At 39.3% G+C, this 21,521-nt stretch overlaps 1 protein-coding gene across 3 annotated transcripts in view; it reads right to left on the reverse strand.

Moving 5' to 3' along the window:
* Positions 1-334: 334 nt before the first annotated feature.
* The window catches only part of DGKI (diacylglycerol kinase iota), a 455,938-nt gene continuing 434,751 nt past the window's right edge, over positions 335-21,521 (reverse strand). For 2 of the 3 annotated variants that reach the window (XM_082472878.1, XM_082472877.1), the window contains 3 exons: positions 16,338-16,374; positions 14,571-14,670; positions 335-10,465 (listed from right to left, as the gene is read on the reverse strand). In XM_082472878.1, the coding sequence (XP_082329004.1) occupies positions 10,349-10,465; positions 14,571-14,670; positions 16,338-16,374 (254 nt within the window). In that variant the 3' untranslated portion in view covers positions 335-10,348. Of the gene's footprint in view, positions 10,466-14,570; positions 14,671-16,337; positions 16,375-21,181; positions 21,262-21,521 lie in introns of those variants that run through there. The other variant, XR_014266816.1, reaches the window with a different exon arrangement.

The raw sequence follows: 21,521 nt of genomic DNA on the forward strand, positions 1-21,521 counted from the left end.
GGGGAAATCATAGAGCTTATCTTATTTGATTCTCATCAATCAGGGATTATTGTCTTTTTTTGCCTGAGTTCCAGTGTCTTAACAATTATTGTTTTATATACCGATTTTTTTTTATTCAGTTGGGAGAGTAAATCTGGCCTCTGTTAGTCCATCTTGAAAGCCGAAGTCATTTTTTAAAAAATTCTGCTTTATCAGAGATCTCTTTTAGTTTCTGCCTTCCCAGACAGCCAACTCTTCACTTACCTCCCAGTTTTGAAAATCTAATTTAACCCCCTTAAAGATAATATTCACACCAACTCCATGTAACAGCCAGTAACCAAAGAAAAGAAACTAATTGTAGTTCTAATTTTTATTCTATACATTTCCACACAATTCACAATACAGAAAAAGTGTCCAAAAAGTAACTGTAGCTAGTCATTTCTTTTTCAGAGATTAGTTCAGTCTCCCAAATTAATTCCATTGAAAATCTCTGTAGAGCAACACAGTGATCAAGATACTTTGTATAAATAGGAAATGCAAGAAAATTAGGGAAAAATACTTTATGACTTTGTTACAAAAAAACTCCATTCTTCCCCACCCCACCCTTCCCACCCACCCTCCCTCCATTTCATATTATCTGGATCCTACTTTACCTGGAAATAAAACTTCATCACCCTACTGCCACGATGCTACTCTTTTTTAGATTCCGCCTGCCACCTGGCAGCTTTGCAAAAGCATGGCTCTGAGATGTGATAGGGCAGAATCAGAAATCATGAAAGAGCCCTTTATAATGTGACTGCAACTCTTCCTACAGATATAGCCTTTGAGAGTGGACTACCACAGCCAAGGGCACTCTGGATGCCCAGGAACTTTTTCCCACGCAGGAATCAAATTAAATGAAATATATTCATTCTTAATGGAACTGAGATTGTCCTCTATTTCTTAATTCTTTACAGGAATGGTTTTCCTCATTTTCAATCAGCTGTAGTCCATATAATATGCAGATTCATGGCTGTCAACTTAATTATTGGTAATTAAAAAAAAAAAAAGACAGCCTAGCTAACCTTTAACTGAGACTAATGTGGACCCTAACTTATCAAAGATGTGTTTTGCAAAATATTCTATTGTGCTAGAATATTTTGTCTATAAAATTTCCAAATCTCACTCCCCAGGATGGCAAGAACCCCACACTTCCCAGCCCACAATCAGGATGTTAGCAAGCAACAATCTAGGTTCCAGTTGCATTGGAAATTATACACGTCATCAAAGCCTCAGTCCAACCAATGGAGGAGGGGGGCAGGGAATGAAAGATGTTACTGTTAATAAAACCCAAAACATTGGGAACCATTTGGATTCATTACACAAGGTGCAGTAAATATCAAAGCTAAACTCTATCTTAAAAGTTGATAAATCTCACTAACCTATTTGAGAGAAATTACCCATAAATTTAAAACAAAATATAGGATAAACCAATTTAGGGCTGTCATCTGTTTATTTTTATAATTTGTAAACATCTCCTATCTCTGTAATTTTTAAGAGGAAAGGTTATATAGTCTCAGAATTTGTAAGGATTATGAAAAACTTCCTAAGTTGTCCTTATTTTTCTCAAATTTTATCATAGATCTGCATGAGTCTGTGGTCTAACCTCCTAATGAACACTTAGAGAAACTCCTTCAAAATCAAGCCAGTCCTTTGGAAAGCTCTACTAGAAAGTTCTTTCTATTAGCAGAATCCTGTTTTCCCCTAAATTCCAGACATAATCTAATTCTTCTAAGCAGCATATGTTGAAAATTTCACAACTGATACTCCTTGAAGCCACTCTAAACAAGTTCAGTTTTTTTCTATACCTTCTGAATTTGCTTTTCATGAGGATCAAAGTTTGCTGAGGGTATATATTATTTATTTGTGGGTCACCATGGCAATTTAAGACTAAGAGCCTTATTATTGTCCTACACTTGAGAACTTTTTTCCCCCGTTACTGCTTTTTCTCACCTTCCCGAGAGAGAGGCAGGAGGGGCGGGGGACAAGATGGAGTGGGGCAGTTCTCTGAGCAAGACTCCAGATATGGGCCCACTTTTCAAGGCGATCTCAAGAATGACTCCCACCCCCATCCAGCCAACCTGAAATCTAGGAGCTCATGGAAGCAAGGGAAGGATGGCAATTAAAACTAGTCCACAGGCAGAAACATCACAGAACATTAGTCTGGGGATATGAGGTTGAGCCCTAATTCATGACAGTAAGTTATAAAAATTGCCTCCATGTTTTTTGTACCAGAAAATACAGGGATCTTCTGCCGCCTTCTCCAAGCCCCAGTTCCAGCTGCACACCCCAAACAAAAAATGGGTAGAAAGTAGGAAACTGAACACTAGATCCTTTGTTTTCACTTCAGTTCCTGAACTTGTGACTGTTATGCCTTTGTAGAAACATATCTTATTCAGGAGATTTGGGAATTGGCAGACAGTGGTGGGTGTATGTGTGTGTAAGCAAAGCAGATTTCTTTTAGGGTCATGAAATACTGGCTTCTAAATGATCTGGGATATATTTGCAATGTCTGCTGTTTTTACAAAAACACTTTCATTGCATCTATATGGCAGGAACCTGAGAAAAGGGGCTCTGATTGAGTTCTGCCCCAGTCCAAAATCATAGAAATCGAAACCTGGAAAACATCACAGATGTCTTTTAGTCCAAGCAATTGCTTTAACATGATCCCTGATCTGGTTGTTCAATTTTCACTTACATACTAGAAGAAACACTCGCTGCGATAAGTTCACTGTTTCTGGAAAGCCCAATCCACTTTTCTGGATGTAATGTTTAGGGAAAACGAAACCCTTACATAAGAAATAAAGCGCCTCCTCTCCATGTCTGTTGTGATCTCGTCTGTCCTTGTTTTATTCTGCAAACTGTCCGCCCTACAGAACTTGAACCTCACAGTCCTAGTTAAGCCATCTCCTCCGAACATTCCTATTCCTAATCCAAATTTGGCTGCTTCCCAGATCAAACACCCCTCTTCTACGTATTCATCAAACTGCTCACAGAGGTGCCTTGTAAACACAAGATTCAGAACAGAAGGATATCTCAGGCCTGTCCGTTCTTTCTACCTCAAGTGTGGCATCTTCCCATAGGTGCATTAGACCTCTACGTATGTGACTGTGTATGATGGATTTAGCCTTGTATACCCACCCCAAACTTCAAGCAATGGAATCTTGAATGGCAAGACCATTTCAACACTTTTTGGTGCAGCATTCTGAAATAATATTATTCCAATAGTGACTTCCAAGGAGAGAAAATAATACCAACATTTTTAAATGCTGAGAATCACAAAGTAGAGAAGCCAGAAAGTCCCCTTCAGTGTTATTTCGTGAAATCCATCCTGGTACCAAAACATTTCCCCTTTTTTTCCCCTTGAAATATGTCCAAGCTGATAAGCCTCTGAGAGCAAAAATCCTAAATTTTTAACATCATATTCTCCCTCAGTTCTAAGTAACCCACGCTGTGGAATCTTAGGTAAATATTTTTTCAAGGGTTCACCTTCTAAATGATGGAAACCTAAATGATGGATGTAAAACAGCATTGAAAGCAATGGTGGAAAATCACTTAGAAAACATCTATTGTAGACACGTTAGTCGGTAATATCTAAAGATCTTAGGTGTGCTATAGTTCTACCACTTAGTACATGAATCTGTGTTAGTTGAATTCATTGCTCTGAGATTCCATTTATTCATTTAAAATGCACTATCTGCATTATCCACCTCAGGGCTTTGTACTGAAGCTCAAAAGTGTCAAAAATGCATCAAAATGCTAAAGCAGTAACAGTCTAAAATTACCGAAATTGTTACTAATAAATTGTACAGATTTGAGTTGTTGAAATTATTTTTGTTGAAGCCTATATGCACTGAATGATTGAGAAACAAGATAGTTTCAGTTGTTCCCATCACTAAAGTCTCCCATGTCAGATGCCATTTGGCTCAAAATACTGAAACTATGGAAAATGGGTAAAAACCAGAATCATCACTTTCTTATTTCCATGGGTAAACCCTCCCCTGTAATTATCATGCCAGTAGCAGAAGCCAAGGCACTTTCCATGATTGCCTTTCATGTACATTTACTTGGACCCCAAATAGATTTTAGGCAGAATTTTCTTCTGTGGTTATACCAGATTACATTTAATTCTAAGAATATCAAATACAGCACTTTTTTTATATTGAATGGACAGGAAAACAGATTTGTAATAGGACTTTACTTAAGAATGTCTAAGAATATTCATTAAAATTCATAATGCTTCCAGAAGTATCTTGGAGTAACTTATACCTCTTAGTATGCTTTCTTTTCATTAGCTCTTAAATTCATGCTTAGTTTTAAGATTTTTAGATGATAACTAAATGTCATTCTCTTTAAAGACTCTGTCACAAAGTGATGTTTTAAAAGATTAAAAGTCAAGATTTTTATAAAATTTTAAAATGAAATCCTGCCATTCAACAAAGTCATTTTAAAAGAACATTTAAAAAACTCCCAGATTCTAATCCAGCCCCCTCAGATTCATGTCCCAAGTCACAACACCCCTCCAGGTGGTCATGTAGCCTCTGCTTAAATACTCCCCATGACTAAAAGTTTCTAATTCTGGGCCCACTCTACTGTTTGACGATATTTATGCTTCACCTTTATATTCGGTCAAAATCCATTGCAAGTTTTGCCTCTTGTTCCTAGTTCTGTCCTTGAGAAATAGGATAAACGTTTTGGCTCTCATTTTAGCAGTGTTTCTAAGTCTCATCTTAAAGTCTTGGTTTCAAATCCATTTTTTAAGAACAGTGCCAAGACCCTAAGGAAAAGCAAATGCGAACTATTTCTTCTTTCATATTCTCATTTCATATCTCATAGAACTCAAATATGGCTAGCTAAAGAGTGATGGCACAACAAAGGCTGACCCGCAGGGCATGTTCCCCTAGTACCATGGGCTTCTCCTGTACAGAACTTATCAGATTGGAATTTGTATGTTCTCCTAGACGGAGCTCCATGAGGTCAAGAGTTTTGTGTCTTGCATTCATTCTTATATCCTTGGTATGGTGCCTGCATCCGAGTAAATGATAGACATATTTAAAAATAAATGATTAAATACATAATTGTATGATCAATTTTGTGAACAGATGATTGCAGGTAAAATGACTGAATTCATGTATAAAGAGACTCTAGAATCTGTCCACCATGACGATATCATCCAATATTCAAATCTCTACTTTAAAATGTAATGCTTCAACAGCCTAAGAATTATTTTTTCTGCTTTTTTTTTGGGGGGGGGGACCAGTTCAGTAACTCTTGGTGTCCTGCGCAAGCACGTTGTCAGGAGCACTATTCCTTGCTTAGTTCCTATTTTTAGGTTTCTTATTAAACTGTGGGGAGATGGTCTACACTCCACAGACGGCCAGTAGGGGTATAACATGCATATAACCCAGTCACCCAGGTGACGTCATGGAGCACACTGTTTACATTGCTGGGTGTGGAAGCAGCTGCTACGATTGTGTACTTTTGTGGTGTGACTACGACAGAAATTTGCTAAATCTATCTGGGAGATTACTTCTCAGAATAAGGCCTATTGTAAATATACAAGATGATCAAGGTCAGTGGAAGTCTATTTGTCCTTCAGGAAAAAGGGATACTTGTCCCAGAGAGTAATTTCATTTTGATTCATTTTGCGCAGAACATCTGGGGGAGACGGGCAACTGTATTTCAGAATCATTGAAGGTAGTGGCAGAAAGGCCAGGAGCAGGACTATTGCTGTGGCCAGACAATCAGAGGGACTAGCTATGGGGTGATGACCAGGACACAGAAAAGGGGTGGAGCCAAAGTCAGTCTGACAGGCTGGGCAGAGAAAAAACCATAGGACTTATAAAAATCAGCTGAATATGGCATTTAGAGAATAAGAAAGTTGAGATATTCAGAGATGGTTCTACTAAGACCTGGGCAGAAGCTATTTTATACTAAATAAATGTTAATTAGAAAACTCTTTAATGGATGTTCTACTTTTTCCCCCTAAAATGAAAATAATCCATTTAAGTAGAGCAATTAGTAGTTTTATTGGATGGTTATGACAAGCCAGTTTAACAACCATCTATTTTATTTTTAAAGAGCATAATCGAATAAAATATCATGCTGTTCTCAGTGATTTCATTAGCTACTCCTACTAGAAGGAAGCCTAGCTACTCAGACCGCACCCATATCCAAGTTACTACGCCTTTCTGCGGTAGCCTACCAGAATTAGATATCATTAGGCAGCCTACTGAGTGAATCCTGTAACTCAGCCTTGTAAAGGGGTATAAGCATCACAGAGGAAGAAAGTCTCCACTTGAGATCCACAAATAGTATAAACAAGTCTCTGGGCTCAGGTAGGTTTCATGCTTCATGGAAGGTAACAAAAACAATTACAAGACCTCTTGGCCATAGATTTTATGACACAGGCAAGAGCAAATGCCATGTGCAATTGAAGTGCTCCAGTCATAGAACTAAGCTTAGTAATAGTAAAAATAACAAAGAATAAATGAAAAATTTCTATGACCTTATCTTTGCCTGTTGGTGTTAACTACACAGGCACAGATGACTAGCATGCTTCTAAAATGTTTTTTTAAACCTATGCAATATATGTGTGTATAGGACATAAACACATATATGTATACAAATAAATGCATTCCTATATGTGTACTGGGGCTTGTATATGCACAGAGTATTTCTGACGTAACATACAAGCAACAATGTTTATCAGTATTCCCGCTGTTTATCTCTGGGGGGCGGGACAGAGGACACTACACCAGCAGAGAGGAACAGCTTGACTTTGCATGTGACGCTCTTCTGTGGTATTCGAACTTCTTATAAAAAGCACGTTCTACTTTTATAATTTAAAAATAAGCAGTTAAAATAAAATAGACATGTAAAAAAATAAAACTGCTGCGCCCACATTTTCTAAGACATGGATATTGTGAGGAGTCTAGTCAATAAATTCCAGAAATCCTTTAGGCAAAGAAACTGTTACTAGGTCTAAATGAAAACTACCTACTTGTTGAGTATCTCTCAATGCAAACGGATCTGCCTACGCACTAAGGCCAGCTAGGACGGAAGGATGGGGAACAACGGGTAACGTGAGGCTTTCCAGCAGCTGTCACTAGTTTCACGGCTGTGTACTTGCCAGCTAAATTCTCTGTTTCAGAAATTGCATTCATTTTAGGTCATAACCTCTATAGAGGTAACCAAAACTCTCCAAGTGAAATTCCCGGCTGTGGTGTTTATTTCATTCTTGGCTTCTGTTCTTTATCAAGTCCTTGAATGTGATAAAGCAGAGCTCAACTGGGTTCTTTTTCATTAAATGTGTAATACTGGAATATAAGGCTTCACAAATGACTACCTTTAAGGTTATATAATGTTCGCTTTTAATAACTCTCCATTTCTCATGCCTCTATAGGTCTAATCTAAAAATGGAATCCCAGAGCAGACAGTACCACGACAGGAAAGGCTCTTCTGAGCCAAACACAGAGGAATGGCAGCTAAGCTAGCTACTCTTGGCAGTACCATCTGAGTTGGTTTTGTAGAAAATTGTATTTCTATAGGTATATAGTTTTATGTCTTTTGAAGTAATGTGGATTTTCAGACCAGGGCCAGACTATTGCTTCTGTACTTCCAGATGGCCCATTAGAGGGGCTACTACCTACCCTAAGCTGCGCTGGAAACTCCTGAGCACATGTTCTTTGCTCTTTCTAAAGCCCAGGACTGTCACATGCAGTGGCCAATTTTTTTAAAAAGCTACAGGAGGTAGATTTAATGTTGAAGCCATTAAATAGGTCACTGTTGTGATCATTTTTCATGCTTTTTTTTTTTTTTTTTTTTTTGTAAAACCTAAGTTCTCTAGGTGTTTGCTTTTTCAGAGATATTTGCCTTGGTCCTATGTCATTCCCCATCAATAATGTAGGGCATTGTCTTTCTTTTTCTGCTTTGGAACAATTTCCAAATGCACCAGGACCCCTACAGTAGTCACTACCTCATCTATTTCCATATCAAGGATTTACGTGTGACTTCAGTTGGAGCTATTTGAATTGGCCCATAGCCACCTGTACCCTCAATTTTCTCTGGGCCGCTTTGAGGCATCACAGAGAAACATGAGACGGTAGTTGCTGAAAGCAGAGTCCTTCATCCCAGCAATGGCAGCTGGTAACTGGCTGCATAGCCAAATGCTTGGCTCAATCTAGGGAATGGAAGGCACCATTCAAAGCCAGATTCCAGTCTGCCATAAGGATTATATTTCTGTCATCACAACATCTCCTTGACAGTCCCACCAACTGGAAAACTCCCAGCAGAAGCCCAGTGATCAAATTCTCCTGGAGCTTTTTTTTTCTCCTAGCTTCTGGAAATAATCTACTCCAGTCCCTTTTGCCCTCACCAGAAAACCCAAAACATAGCTCCATTTCTAAGACTGATGTATGGAAATAGATTACTCACAACCAACCCATTCTCCCACAGCTGGAAATAATGCCAACAATTTGATTTTGAAACAACTAAGGACAGACTTAGTCCCCATCCACTGAGAGGCTTTTCCAACCTAATACCTTATATATCATCTTTGTACTTTCAAAATGATGATACGTGACCAAAAGTGGTTCAGATAAGCAATGCATCACCACTGGAGCTTTAAATTAAATGTAGAGAGACAGTCATTTATGTTTACATGCAGAAACACTAGGGAAACACTTTGTTTATGTCTAAGAACTAAATGGAAGAAAGCTCAGAAGACATTGGTTTAGTTTAAAGCAAAAAGGTCACCCACTTTCACTTTTGCCTTATACCCAAGTCAAGTAGATATTTTCAGTGAAAGAAGACTTTTTCTCCTGATACTTTAGTTATCATAGAGTCCTTAATAGAGGTGCCTGTAAGTACCAATGATCCGTGGCAGGATTAGAAGCTGTAATTCTACTGCCAGCAAGATGTTCCTGGCTAGACTCCCACAGTAGTCTGCACTAAGAACATTCTGGTAGGGGAAACAGAAAAAAGAATATATTTGACCAACCTGTACATGAAAAATGGGGCTATAGTGCTATCAGGTATGACCTTGGAACCTGACAAGTAGTAGGTGAGGCAGCCATCAGACAGATCCAGGCATCTCGGAAATCTGGCAGTGGAACTCATAAAACGAGGCTTTGTCCTTGGGACAAGGCTTACTTGGGGTAATGAAAACCAAAACCTTAGAAGGAAAACCTAAAATGGGCCCCCTCTCACCACTGTACCTGAATCTTTTAGCCTCTGTGCAACATTCCAGCGACTGTTTTCTTGCTTAAGTGAGTTACTTGGACATATGTTGCTACTTTTGCTTTTGCTGTTTTATTTCCAGTCGATTAGCCTGCTTTCTATTATGTCAAAAAAGCCTAAAAGTAAACGCTGTCGTAGTGCGCCATTTCCTGTAACCACAGTTCCCACACATGGTTTTCTGCTCTGCAATTTCAGCAGTACTTAAAATTGAGTGGTTCTGCAAACCAGCTGTGGGCCTTTGTTGAATCCGTTGCTCATCTCCATTGCAGCAAAAGGCAAAGATGGCTACATGTAGGCAGTACGGAGCTGGACCAACAGCCCAAGCTGAACCGGTCCTCCGTGGCTATCGGCAACAGCCCTGCCACCTGGGCTGACCCCTGGGTCCCCTCTCTGAGGTACCTCTGAGCCCAGACAACTCCCATGCCACCTTGCCACACCTCAGAGATATTGCACACAAGCTGACATTATCTTTGTGGCACTCCCCAGCTCCTGTATAACGAAAAGGGATTAAGGAGGGAGAGGAGACATGCAAAAGGTCACTAAGTCGTCTCGGTATATTTAGTCTTGGAAATGGAAGCGGTCTGACAGTTATATTTTTGCGGGACAGCCAGAGGGTTTGAAAAGACCTTCAGAGTCTTCTGGTCTCCAAAGGCTGAATGTAAAGAGAACAGATCATATCATATTTTTTAAATTGATGGGTCATTACAGTGGAATTGTGTGGTACAGGGGAAAGGTGAACGCATAGGGGGCGGAGGGAGCAGTGCCATTTATACAAACATCCTTGAATCTTTAAAATAAATTATACAGGTGAACACAGAAGTTCATGCTACTTGCTGGAAGCAATAAGGATCGAATTTTGTGGAATCTGTATTCCACAAATCTCCAGGTATCCTGCCTCGTCCTCAGTGGGCTATCATGTTCTGTTGTACATCTTGGTAGCCCTTAAAACTGGTGGCATGGTCTCGGATAGATTCTTGCAGGAGAGAGACAGATTTATGGATTCCATCAGCTTCTTCCAGGGGAGCTGCCCAATCACCAGGAGGGCACAGGTGATATGCTCATTCAGATTCTCTCAGCCTGTCTACCAGGGTCAAACAGCAGTTTCCAGGTCCTCATGGCCAATGATCTTATAGTTCTGGCGGCTTTCTAGGTAGGCTGCCAAATCCGGGTCCCCGGCCTGCTGTGCTCTCTCTTGAGGTGTCTTACCCTGTACGTAACAGTGAAAAGGAAAGAGACACAAACACCTGGGATAAGATTTTTTTTAAAAAAATCATAGAAACAGAGCTACTCAAAGATGACTTGCTAAAAAGGATCTTTCCATGTTTGTTTGCTGTTTGTTTTAGAATTGATGAGACACTTTCAGATCTATTATTTGATAGATGCATCTCATCAAACATGTGAGATCCGCAAGTTCAAGAGAGACGATCACTTTTCAGAGGTGGGGTTCCATCAAAGGAACCGGCGGCTCACAGAGTAACTAGGTACACAGCAGCGAACTGCGTGGCACAGTGAGTTTGGGAACCCAGATCCTTTCCAGAAGGGGGACAGAAATCACTGAACAGAAAAGCAGGGAAACGGGCATTCTGATTTCTAGTTTGGAACTCTTTCTGTTACACTAAACCCTGGGAAGTAACAAGCAGAAACAAAGAGGAAGGGATGGTCAGAAACAATCTAAAGGGGTTCCTTTGTTGGTTTCAAAGTCTTCAGTTAGGTTCTCCCCATTTAGAACTGTCTTATCTCTCCAAAAAGTAAGTTAATTTCTGACAATAAAAGTGATGGGTGTTGTTTAAAGCAAGAGGGATGATATGGGGATATATGTATATGTATAGCTGATTCACTTTCTTATAAAGCAGAAACACACCATTGTAAAGCAATTATACTCCAATAAAGATGATGTTTAAAAAAAAAAAGTACCAGAAAAAAAAAAAAAAAGAAATCTTGGGAAAGTAGAAAAGCATAAGAAAATAAAAATCACCAGTAATTCCACTATACTAAGATAACTGCTGTTAACCTTCCATAGAGTAACTATTTTATCTTTTTTTCTATAGCTCTACACATAATTATTTTTATGAAAATAAAACCATACACTGTTTATATACTGTTAGGTAATGTGCTTTTGCAGTTAATAATATATCAAACCTTTCTACGTCATGAAATGTTCTTCTGCATCATTTTAAATGATTGTATAACTTTTTGCAGTCTATGTTATATGTATATTTATACACACACAATATTTTTTATACACACACAATATTTTTGAAATGAGGCCAATGAACAGCAGTCAGCAGTAAAAGGAGGAAAGGTCTCCATTCTTTTGAATGTTTACAGACATTACTTAACACTCCTTGATGCTTCTAATTTTTGTTCCATGATATCTATTTTAAAATGATATTAAGTTTTTTAAAATTAATTTTCATTGGAGTATAGTTGATTTACAATGTGTTAGTTTCTGCTGTACAACAAAGTGAATCGGTTATACGTATACATATATCCACTCATTTTTAGATTCTATTCCCATACAGGTTACTACAGAGTACTGAGTAGAATTCCCTGTGCTATACAGTAGGTCCTGATTAGTTATCTATTTTATACATAGTAGTATGTGTATGTCAATCCCAATCTCCCAATTTATCCCTCCCTTTTCTCCTTGGTAACCGTAAGTTTGTTTTTTACATCTGTGACTCTATTTCTGTTTTGTAAGTAGGTTCATTTGTACCATTTTTATAGATTCCACATATAAACGATATCATATGATATTTGTCTTTCTGTGTCTGACTTACTTCACTCAGTATGACAATCTCTAGGTCGATCCATGTCGCTGCAAATGGCATTATTTTGTTCTTTTTTATGGCTGAGTAATATGCCAGTGTATATATATGTACAAAATGATATTGAGTTCTAAGGAAAGGGTAGAGGCATGATCATTGCACCAAAGTAATTGCTCCACGTATTAAAATGCACACAAGCATTACAAAAATTATCAAACACTTCTCAGCCTCCATCTCATCTATTGCAATGGATGGTATCAAACTCAATTAAGTCTGATCCTAGTAGCCTACAAGGGGATATGGAGTAGAAGATAGAAGGGAAGTAACAATGGCTCTAGACTCTTTCTTTCTAAAATTTTACTTATTTAGTTTAGTTGGGATTTAATATTTAACCATAGCTTCAAGTTCCTGTAATAATTTTATTCAACTTGGTTACAGTATTTGTAGATTATCTTGTCTTCATTGTTAATGAGGTTGGGATTCCCAATTTCCAAATATTCAGAGAGATGGACTGGGGTGGGCCTCTGAGTTGATTTTTAAGGAGCCATTCCCTATTTATTAAGAGAAATTCTCAAAATATTGCTTCTCTTCAAAAATTTCCAGAAGAAGAACCAGTCATAATTATCATATTCAGCTTTCACCTAGCAAAAAATTACGGAATGGAAAAATTATAGGATCCCTGAAAAGGATGAAGCTCTATTACTTCATAAGGTAAGATCTATAAAACAAAATGTTGGGTGAAAGGTTATACAATAGCATGTACAGTATGACTTTACCTCCTTGAAGAAAATGAGAAAAGTAGACACATGTGGGGAGAAATCATTAAAGTTTTAATGGTATATAGGTCTAGATTGTGGGATTTCTAGTAATTTTTACTTAAAAAATTTTTTTTGCATTGCTAGAGTTTTCTATGTGAGAATGCACTACATTTATAATAAAAGTAATAACATTTTTTGCATTTTGAGAAGAGCACATACAGATGTAACAACACAAAATAGAAAGGAATCTCAAGGAACATTGAGCCCATTTATTTGATTCAGAAACTTAGATTAAAAAAGAGCCATCTGCTGTGGGGCTGGGTTTCCTGGCCAGTCTTTTATTCATCCCTCTATTTCATCTTGCTCCTCCCTTCTCTTTTATCACCTGAGTTGAGACCAGTCTCTGTGTGGTAAACAGGCAATGGCCCTGCTGTGTCTGAGCGGCCCCAGCAAGGAAGGCCAAGTCCACCTCGGATCATGGCCTCAGCTGGTCCTACCTCCATGGGTTGTGTTTCTCAATCAGGTTACACATCAAAGCACCTAAGTGCAAATATCATCTGGGAAGAATATCACAGTGAAGAATTATCTGCCATTTGGAATCCTACACCCAATTAGCTAACCAGATAGGTAACAGACCAGCTAGGAACAAGGACCTAGCTTAACGAATTTGATAGCCTAGTGCTAACAGAATTAAGGCAGCCAGGGGCCTCAGTCAGAGAGCAAGGATCTGGTGGGTCGCAAGGAGAGTGGAGAATCAAGCAATGCACCTGGCTCAGAACTGGCTCAGAAAGGAAAGAAAGGTCCACATCAGAGAGAAAGTTATGTCACAATGTACACTGCAGTTGGAGGAGACCCCAGGGTGAAGACTGCATATAAGTAGGTGCTCATCACTTAAATGAATCTAATGGGGCTGAAGTCATCAGTAGGCTTCTAAGTAATTTGTCTATGTTTCTTGACTACATTCACTGACCCCAAACTTAGGTTATTTAGTACCCACTTAATGAAATCCTCATCTATATATTAAAATTCTTCTCTGTAACCTTCTACAGTTAAGTGGCTTGTCCTTTCTTGGAGCCTACCCAGGGTGCTTTAAAACTCTCAGAGCTGACCATGATCATGACCTCAGATCATCACAGAGAACTCCTCTATGGGGTTGACCTTCTGTATGAACTCTGCTCTCTGCCCATCTCCTTCCCGTGGGCTGCAGTTCTCGGTCAACAGCACTAAGCTTCAGCGCCTCCTTTACTCCAGCCTTAACCCTTTCCTTGGGTGCGCTCTGTAAACCGGAACAATTCATGCTGCGGCCCGATCTCCCATCCCGGGAGTGATTGATTGGTCATCACTTTGGCACCCATATATGGGGCCTCATAAATCATGGGTTTTAAGCTATTCTGGCTTAAGTAGCTGAAGGAGCAATTCCAAAGGGGCTTCTCGGTAGCCAGGCCACATCTTTTGCACCTGGTCCCGACCCTTCCCCTAGTGCTTTGCACCTCACCCTCTCCACACTTGGCTGCTGGCAGTCAGCAGAGGAGAGTCAGCAAAGTCCAAAGGTCAACGCGTTCAGGGGTCTATAAGTCCCTTAGGCAAGCACACCCCCTCCCTTTGTGCTTATACATTTAAACTGCAGTTTCTCTAAATGAAACACTTCATTTTTTCCTCCTTTTTCCAAAGCCCCAGGCACTTCCATAAGTACAGAAAGGATGCCTTTGCTATGGGCACAAGTGAAGGCAATGGTGCCAGAGATCTTGCCCCGTGGGAGGATGCTTGCACTCACTCATCAAGTTACCTTGGAGTCCGTTTTTCTCAGAGATGCTCCCGCGTCCACCAGAAGCTGGCACACAGCCCGGTTCCGCTGGCAAGCTGCCTTGTGCAGTGCGGTCTCACCCCTAAATCAAAGATGAAATGAGAAAAGGGTTGGAGGCGGGAGTGGGAGTAGGGTAGGGGCAGCAGGGAGGGAAGTGCCCCTGCTGCTGACGTTCTGTGCCCCTCGGCCGCTTTCCCTATCTGTGGGTGAGACCACGGCTGCAGGGCATGGCCAGGGGAGGTGGGTGAGGGGGTTCTAAAAGCGCCTTGAGTTAGTCATCGACTAACCCTAATATCTGACTCCAGCCTCTTTTTCGAACAGTGTTGGCTGGTCAAGTAGGCTGAGTGATTTTGTTTTAAGTGACTACTGTCTGATTGATTTAAGTAATACCCAATGGCCCTATGAAATAGACTGATGTGTGTAGATGTGTCTGAACAGTGTGGAGCCACTCTCTCTGTGTAGACATGTGGGCAGAGCAGGAGCAACCTAGATGGTGCACACACAGGAGCAGCGATGGAGAACCACAGCACAGTGCTTGGTAGACCATCTGGCCCTGGGAGGAGAATCTCCTGGGAACTCAACTTCAAAGACCCAGGAGATACCCACTCTGCCCCACCTGCTGATTCCTGGTGAGTGGCAGGAGGGGGACAGTCCCAGAAGATACCTGGGAGGGATGGTAAGACTCTGGGAGGGTTCCGCAACCAGAGCTGGCCCACTGGGCAGCAGGTCAGCCATCAGTATGGGGAACAGCCAAGGCAAAGTGGCTATTTCCCCCACCCCCACAGGCAGTACAGGGAGGAGGACATTCCCATTCTGGGTCTGAAATTGAAAAGGCACTTAATGCCAAAGTGTTTATGGAAAATCGAATGCAGTCCTTAGAGAGGCAAACTGGGGTGAGTGATAACCTTGCCAATGGGACTTGTGGAACGCGGACAAACTCTACGTAGCAATGGACAGTTTCTCCCTTGTCCGTAACTCATGGTTAAATCCTTCCTACTTGTCCTCCTCCATCTCTCCTTAGCCCCTCGCCACACTCCACCCCGCCCATTCTTTATCCCTTTTCAAATTTCACTGAAGTTCTTTAGAGGCTCAACATGGCTTCCAGGGTTAAATGCTTAGCCTTTCTTTGTTTCTAGTTGGGGAATAGTAGCTATTTTGCCGCCTGGGAATGAGAAAGTTGAAAACAAACATTATCAGTCTGGCAACCATCCACAGAGCTGGTGACTTTCTCAACCAGGGTTTCTCTTCTGAAGCACAAAACATGGAAATGGTTGGAGGTACTATGTTCTTAGTTCTCCAGTGGTTGTATAACTTGTCCCATTCTAGACTCAGCACAGAGAAATTGTTTCACTATACAAAAAGGATGCCTTAGGGCATTAGGGCTTAATTTTCTTATAAACCTCAGTTGAGGAAGAGTTAATGTGATGGGTAATTAAGAGGTAAGTGCATTAATTTAGACTTCTCTGTAGTTCAAGGTGCATCAAAGCAGAAGTACCTCACTTGAAGGAAGTTCTAAATGATGACCAGCAACAGCTACATGTGCAATCATCATGACAGGTGCCATCTATTTTTATTGTGTAATCTTTGATTTAGAAGATTAGCCCTGCACAGTTATAAATACAACTGAAAGTAGACACTTTTTATCACTGACATTACAATTATCAATTGTATGCCCTAGAGGCTGCATTCTTTTCCTAGATATGTTCTCAAAAAGATAATCTAGATCACATAATGTAAGGCAACACTCACGTTTCACTGTCTGCCATATCCAATAACTCAGAAGGTCCTAAAGAAGAGGAAAGCAAGATGTCCATCAAAAATAAGCTCAAAAACTAACCATTAACTAACAAAAAATTATTGTCACAGAATTAAAATGCCTTGGGAAGCTGAATGAGTATTTGGTGACAGGGATAATAAGACCACCTCCCCTCCAAAAGAGAAAGGATCCCTCTACCTCCCCCTCATCAATCTCTCAATCATCACCAGGCAATATGTACAGAATGGGAGATAAAAAAGAATGATATGGCCTCTGCCTTCAGGAAGCTTTCAAACAAGTTGAAGAACAGAATAAATGAAAAATAATTAAGTGGCTACCTAGGGGGGAAAGGGAGAATCAGATGGACTTTAAAGACCATTTTTCATTCTCCAGCAGCAGGTTGTTTGGGATGTAATCTTATGTAGTATAGCATGAAAGCTATGAGACACCGTATTATTAAGTGTCCCTTTCTCTGACATAACACAGCAAATTACACTAAGTCAAGATATTATCCAGTCCCATCTCTTTATTTTAGAAATGGGGTAAAATTCTATTTTTCATGAGATTTCCCTTCCAAAATCTGGAAGAAATGTTAAACATCAAATGATTATAGATGCTTCATCAGGAATTAAAATGTTCTGTGCTTGCACATTCACAATTTCTCATTTGTTCACTAATTTATTCATTCAACCTGCAAACACTGCTTGGAATGTTCACCTTTCCCCCCAACCCTTCACACAATTCCTTACCTGCAGGTATCAGCTGACACACATTTTCTCCACAAAGCCCTCTATCTCCCCACTCCTAATACTGCATTAAATGTCATGCCTTTGTGTTACCTCACTTTGTGTACTAACCCTATTTCCTAAAATGGTGGTGGTGGGGGGTAATAATAATTAATCATCCAAATTGAGACTATCCCTGACAAGTAGGTATATATGATCACCTTACCGATCATGACACTTGTCTCTCTCCACAACTAGACTCTGGAAAAACCCCTTGAAGTTGTGGCCAATGTCTTGTCCACCTTCCTTGGTGACTGGCATGGAGCCTGGTGCCAAGCAGAGGCTGGTTGAATTAATCAATAAATGTGTTTGGAAGGGTCAAACATAGCTCTAGGTATTGAGCACTGTAAACTTTAGAAGTATGATCCTGGTGATTTGCTCTCCATATGGGCAGATATCATTATCATTGAGCATTTATTTATGTAACTACTTACTACATAATTAGAAGAAAGAAAGTCCTAACCTCATCTTCCCTAACTATGAAAGTCAGTGGTCAGACACTGATGAACGAAACTGAAGATGACAGAAACAGATGAAAGATACACCGTGTTCTTGGATTGGAAGAATCAATATTGTTAAAATGACTATACTACCCAAGGCAATCTACAGATTCAATGCAATCCCTATCAAATTACCAATGGCATTTTTCACAGAACTAGAACAAAAATTTTGCAGTTTGTATGGAAATAAAAAAGACCCCAAATAGCCAAAGCAATTTTGAGAAAGAAGAACAGAGCTGGAGGAATCAGGCTCCCTGACTTCAGGCTATACTACAAAGCTACAGTAATCAAGACAGTTTGGTACTGGCACAAAAACAGACATATAGATCAATGGCACAGGATAGAAAGCCCAGAAATAAACCCACACACCTATGGTCAATTAATCTATGACAAAGGAGGCAAGAATATACAATGGAGAAAAGACAGTCTCTTCAATAAGAGGTGCTGGGAAAACTGGACAGCTACATGTAAAAGCTTGAAATTAGAACATTCTCTAATAACCATATACAAAAATAAACTCAAAATGGATCAAAGACCTAAATGTAAGAACAGATACTATAAAACTCCTAAAGGGAAACAGGCAGAACACTCTTTGACATAAATTACAGCAATATCTTTTTGGATCTGTCTCCTAGAGTAATGGAAATAAAAATAAAAACAAAAACAAATGGGACCTAATTAAACTTAAAAGCTTTTGCACAGCAAAGTAAACCATAAACAAAATGAAAAGACAACCTCCAGAATGGGAGAAAATATTTGCAAACAATGCGACCGACAGGGGATTAATTTCCAAAATATACAAATAACTCATACAGCTCAATATCAAAAAACAACCCAATCAAAAAATGGGCAGAAGATATAAATAAACATTTCTCCAAAGACAACATACAAATGGCCAAGAAGCACATGAAAAAATGCTCAACATCGCTAATTATTAGAAAAATGCAAATCAAAACTACAGTGAGGTATCACCACATACCAGTCAGACTGGCCATCATTAAAAAGTCTACAAATAACAAATGCTGAAGAGGGTGTGGAGTAAAGGGAACCCTCTTGCACTGTTAGTGGGAATGTAAATTGGTACAGCCACTGTGGAGAACAGTATGGAGGTTCCTTAAAAAACTAAAAATAGAGCTACCATGTGATCCTGCAACCCCACTCCTGGGCATGTATCCAGAGAAAACCGTAATTTGAAAAAATACATGCACCCCAATATTGTACTATTTACAATAACCAAGACATGGAAACAACCTAAATGTCCATCGACAGATGAATGGATAAGGAAGATATAGTACATATATACAATGGAATACTACTCAGCCATACAAAAGGATGAAATAATGCCATTTGCAGCAACATGGATGGACCTAGCGATTAAGTGAAAGACAGACAGAGAAAGACAAATATCATATGATATCAATTATATGTGTAATCTAAAAAAAAAGATACAAATGAACTTATTTATAAAACAGAAACAGACTCACAGATATAGAAAACAAGCTTATGGTTACCAAAGGGGAATGGGGGTGGAAGGGATAAATTAGGAATTTGGGAGTAACCTATACATGCTACTGTATATAAAATAGGTAAACAACAAGGACCTACTGTATAGCACAGGGAACTACACTCAGTATTTTGTAATAACCTATATGGAAAAAGAATCTGAAAAAGAATATACGTATATATATGTATGTATAACTGAATCACTTTGCTGTACACCTGAAACTAGCACAAAGTTGTAAATCAACTAAACTTTAATAAAAAATAAAGAGAAAAAAGAAAAAGAAAATGTTCTGTGTACTGAACATCAAAAAAAAAAGAATGAAATACATCAAAAAAAGAAAAAGAATGAAATAATGTCATTTGCAGCAACATGAATGGATGTAGAGATTATTACACTAAGTGAAGTAAGTAAGTCAGACAGAGAAAGACAAACATCATATGATATCGCTTATACATGGAATCTAAAAAAAAAGAAAAGATGCAAATGAACTTATTTACAAAACAGAAATAGACCCACAGACATAGAAAACAAACTTATGGTTACCAAAGGGGAAAGGGGGCAGGGAGGGATAAATTAGGAGTTTGGTATTAACATATATATACTACTATATATAAAAGAGATAACCAACAAGGACCTACTGTAGAGCACAAGGAACTCTACTCAATATTTTGTAATATTGAAAAAGAACATATATATATAGATATATATCTGAATCACTGTGCTGTATACCTAAAACTAACACAATATTGTAAATCAACTATACTTCAATTAAAAAAAAAAAAGTCATTGGTCAAGGAGAAAGGGGACTTTCACAATCCTCCCGGTCATCCAGGAGCTAAATCACCAACTTCACCTCCTCTCTTTCCCATCTACCAGTCATCAAGGCTGGGTGAATCTTCTCTTGCAATGTCTGTCCTATTTGTTGCTCCTACTTGTACTATTTGACAAATAAGCTTCCTAAAAGGTCTCTGTCAGGAACATATTAGCATGCAGGGCTGTTACTAAGAAAACATAAAAAAGATCTTGCAACATACAGATTTCCAGGTTTTAAATTCATCATATGTCCTGTGTCTCCCCAGGTATTTCAACACTGAAGTTCACAGTCTTTCACTTGGAACTACCCTTCCTCAATTTGTTCTCAAGGCTCCATTTTTTTTGCATAAGCTAAGTTTAGCTTAGCTATTAAGTCTTATAATATAATATTTTTAATATAATATTAAGTTTAATATTTCTCAGGCTCTCCCAGCTCTGAGAGCTTGCTCTCTCCACTCTTGCTACCCAGAGAGGGATTTTCTACCCACACACCTAAGTCTTACACATTCTTTAAAGACCAGTCTGTGACAAGGTCCTCTGAAAAGGCCACCTTTAACACATGGAATCAACCTGTCTTCTCTTTGACAGAAGGAATCAATCAACAGAAGAACTCCCATAACACTTATTGGAGTCTACCCTTGTACTATGTATTTGCTTTTCAAATATACGCCTTATCTCCTTAAATAAATTATTCTACATCTTTTAAATGTAAGAATACTTGGATTATTTTTCATATCCTTCTAGCATGTTCCCTATTTTACAGGTTCAACGAGGATTCAATTCATTCATTTTTGTTCCTCAGTCCTGTGATTCTAAGGAAACATTAATGATAATCCACCCCCTCCCCGCCCTGTACCCCCTGAAGTGCCAAGCAGTCCAGCGCAGTGATTAAGAGTGAGGGTCTGGAGCTGAACCTCCTTGGTTTCAAATCCCAGCTGTATCTTCCACTCACTAGATCTTGGGCAGGTTCATTTTATTTCTCAGCACCTTGATTGTCACACATGTAAATCAGGATTAATAATAATATTTATCACACAGGTTTGTTATGAGGTTTCATAAGTTAATACAAAAAAATGTGCTTAAAACAGTAGCTGGGACACTGCATGAAATGCCTAAAGTTTAGGTATAATTAAGTGTCCTACTCTCTGACATAACACAGCAGGTTACACTAAGTCAAGATACTGGAATATCAATGAGGGAAGGAGATATAAAAGGGCGCCTTGGTTCCCACTTACATTTGAAGTAAGTGTTGACTCCAATTCTGTGTCCTGAGAACCAGTCCTCCAGGCCTATTCAATCGCTGATGAGGCATCCTCTACAAGGTCAGGAGCAAGAAGGCTTACAGTGCCCAATGGTCCTTTTAGAAAGCGCCTTCAGCAAAGCCATTCATTTTGAAAGGAATTCCATGAGCAGCCTGGCCTCACCAGTGTCTGTTCCCATTGTTACTGATAATTGTGTAACTGAGCAGGACCATCCTGGGACAGATCCCTCCTCCCATGTCCTCTGCTGTAACTCCTCTCTGGAGTACCTAGACAATAGTATCTGATGCACACTTCCTGAGTTGTTTTACAGAGG

The sequence above is a fragment of the Balaenoptera physalus genome (genome assembly GCF_965194825.1).
Source record: "Balaenoptera physalus genome assembly, chromosome: 8".
In the NCBI taxonomy this organism is placed as follows: domain Eukaryota; kingdom Metazoa; phylum Chordata; class Mammalia; order Artiodactyla; family Balaenopteridae; genus Balaenoptera; species Balaenoptera physalus.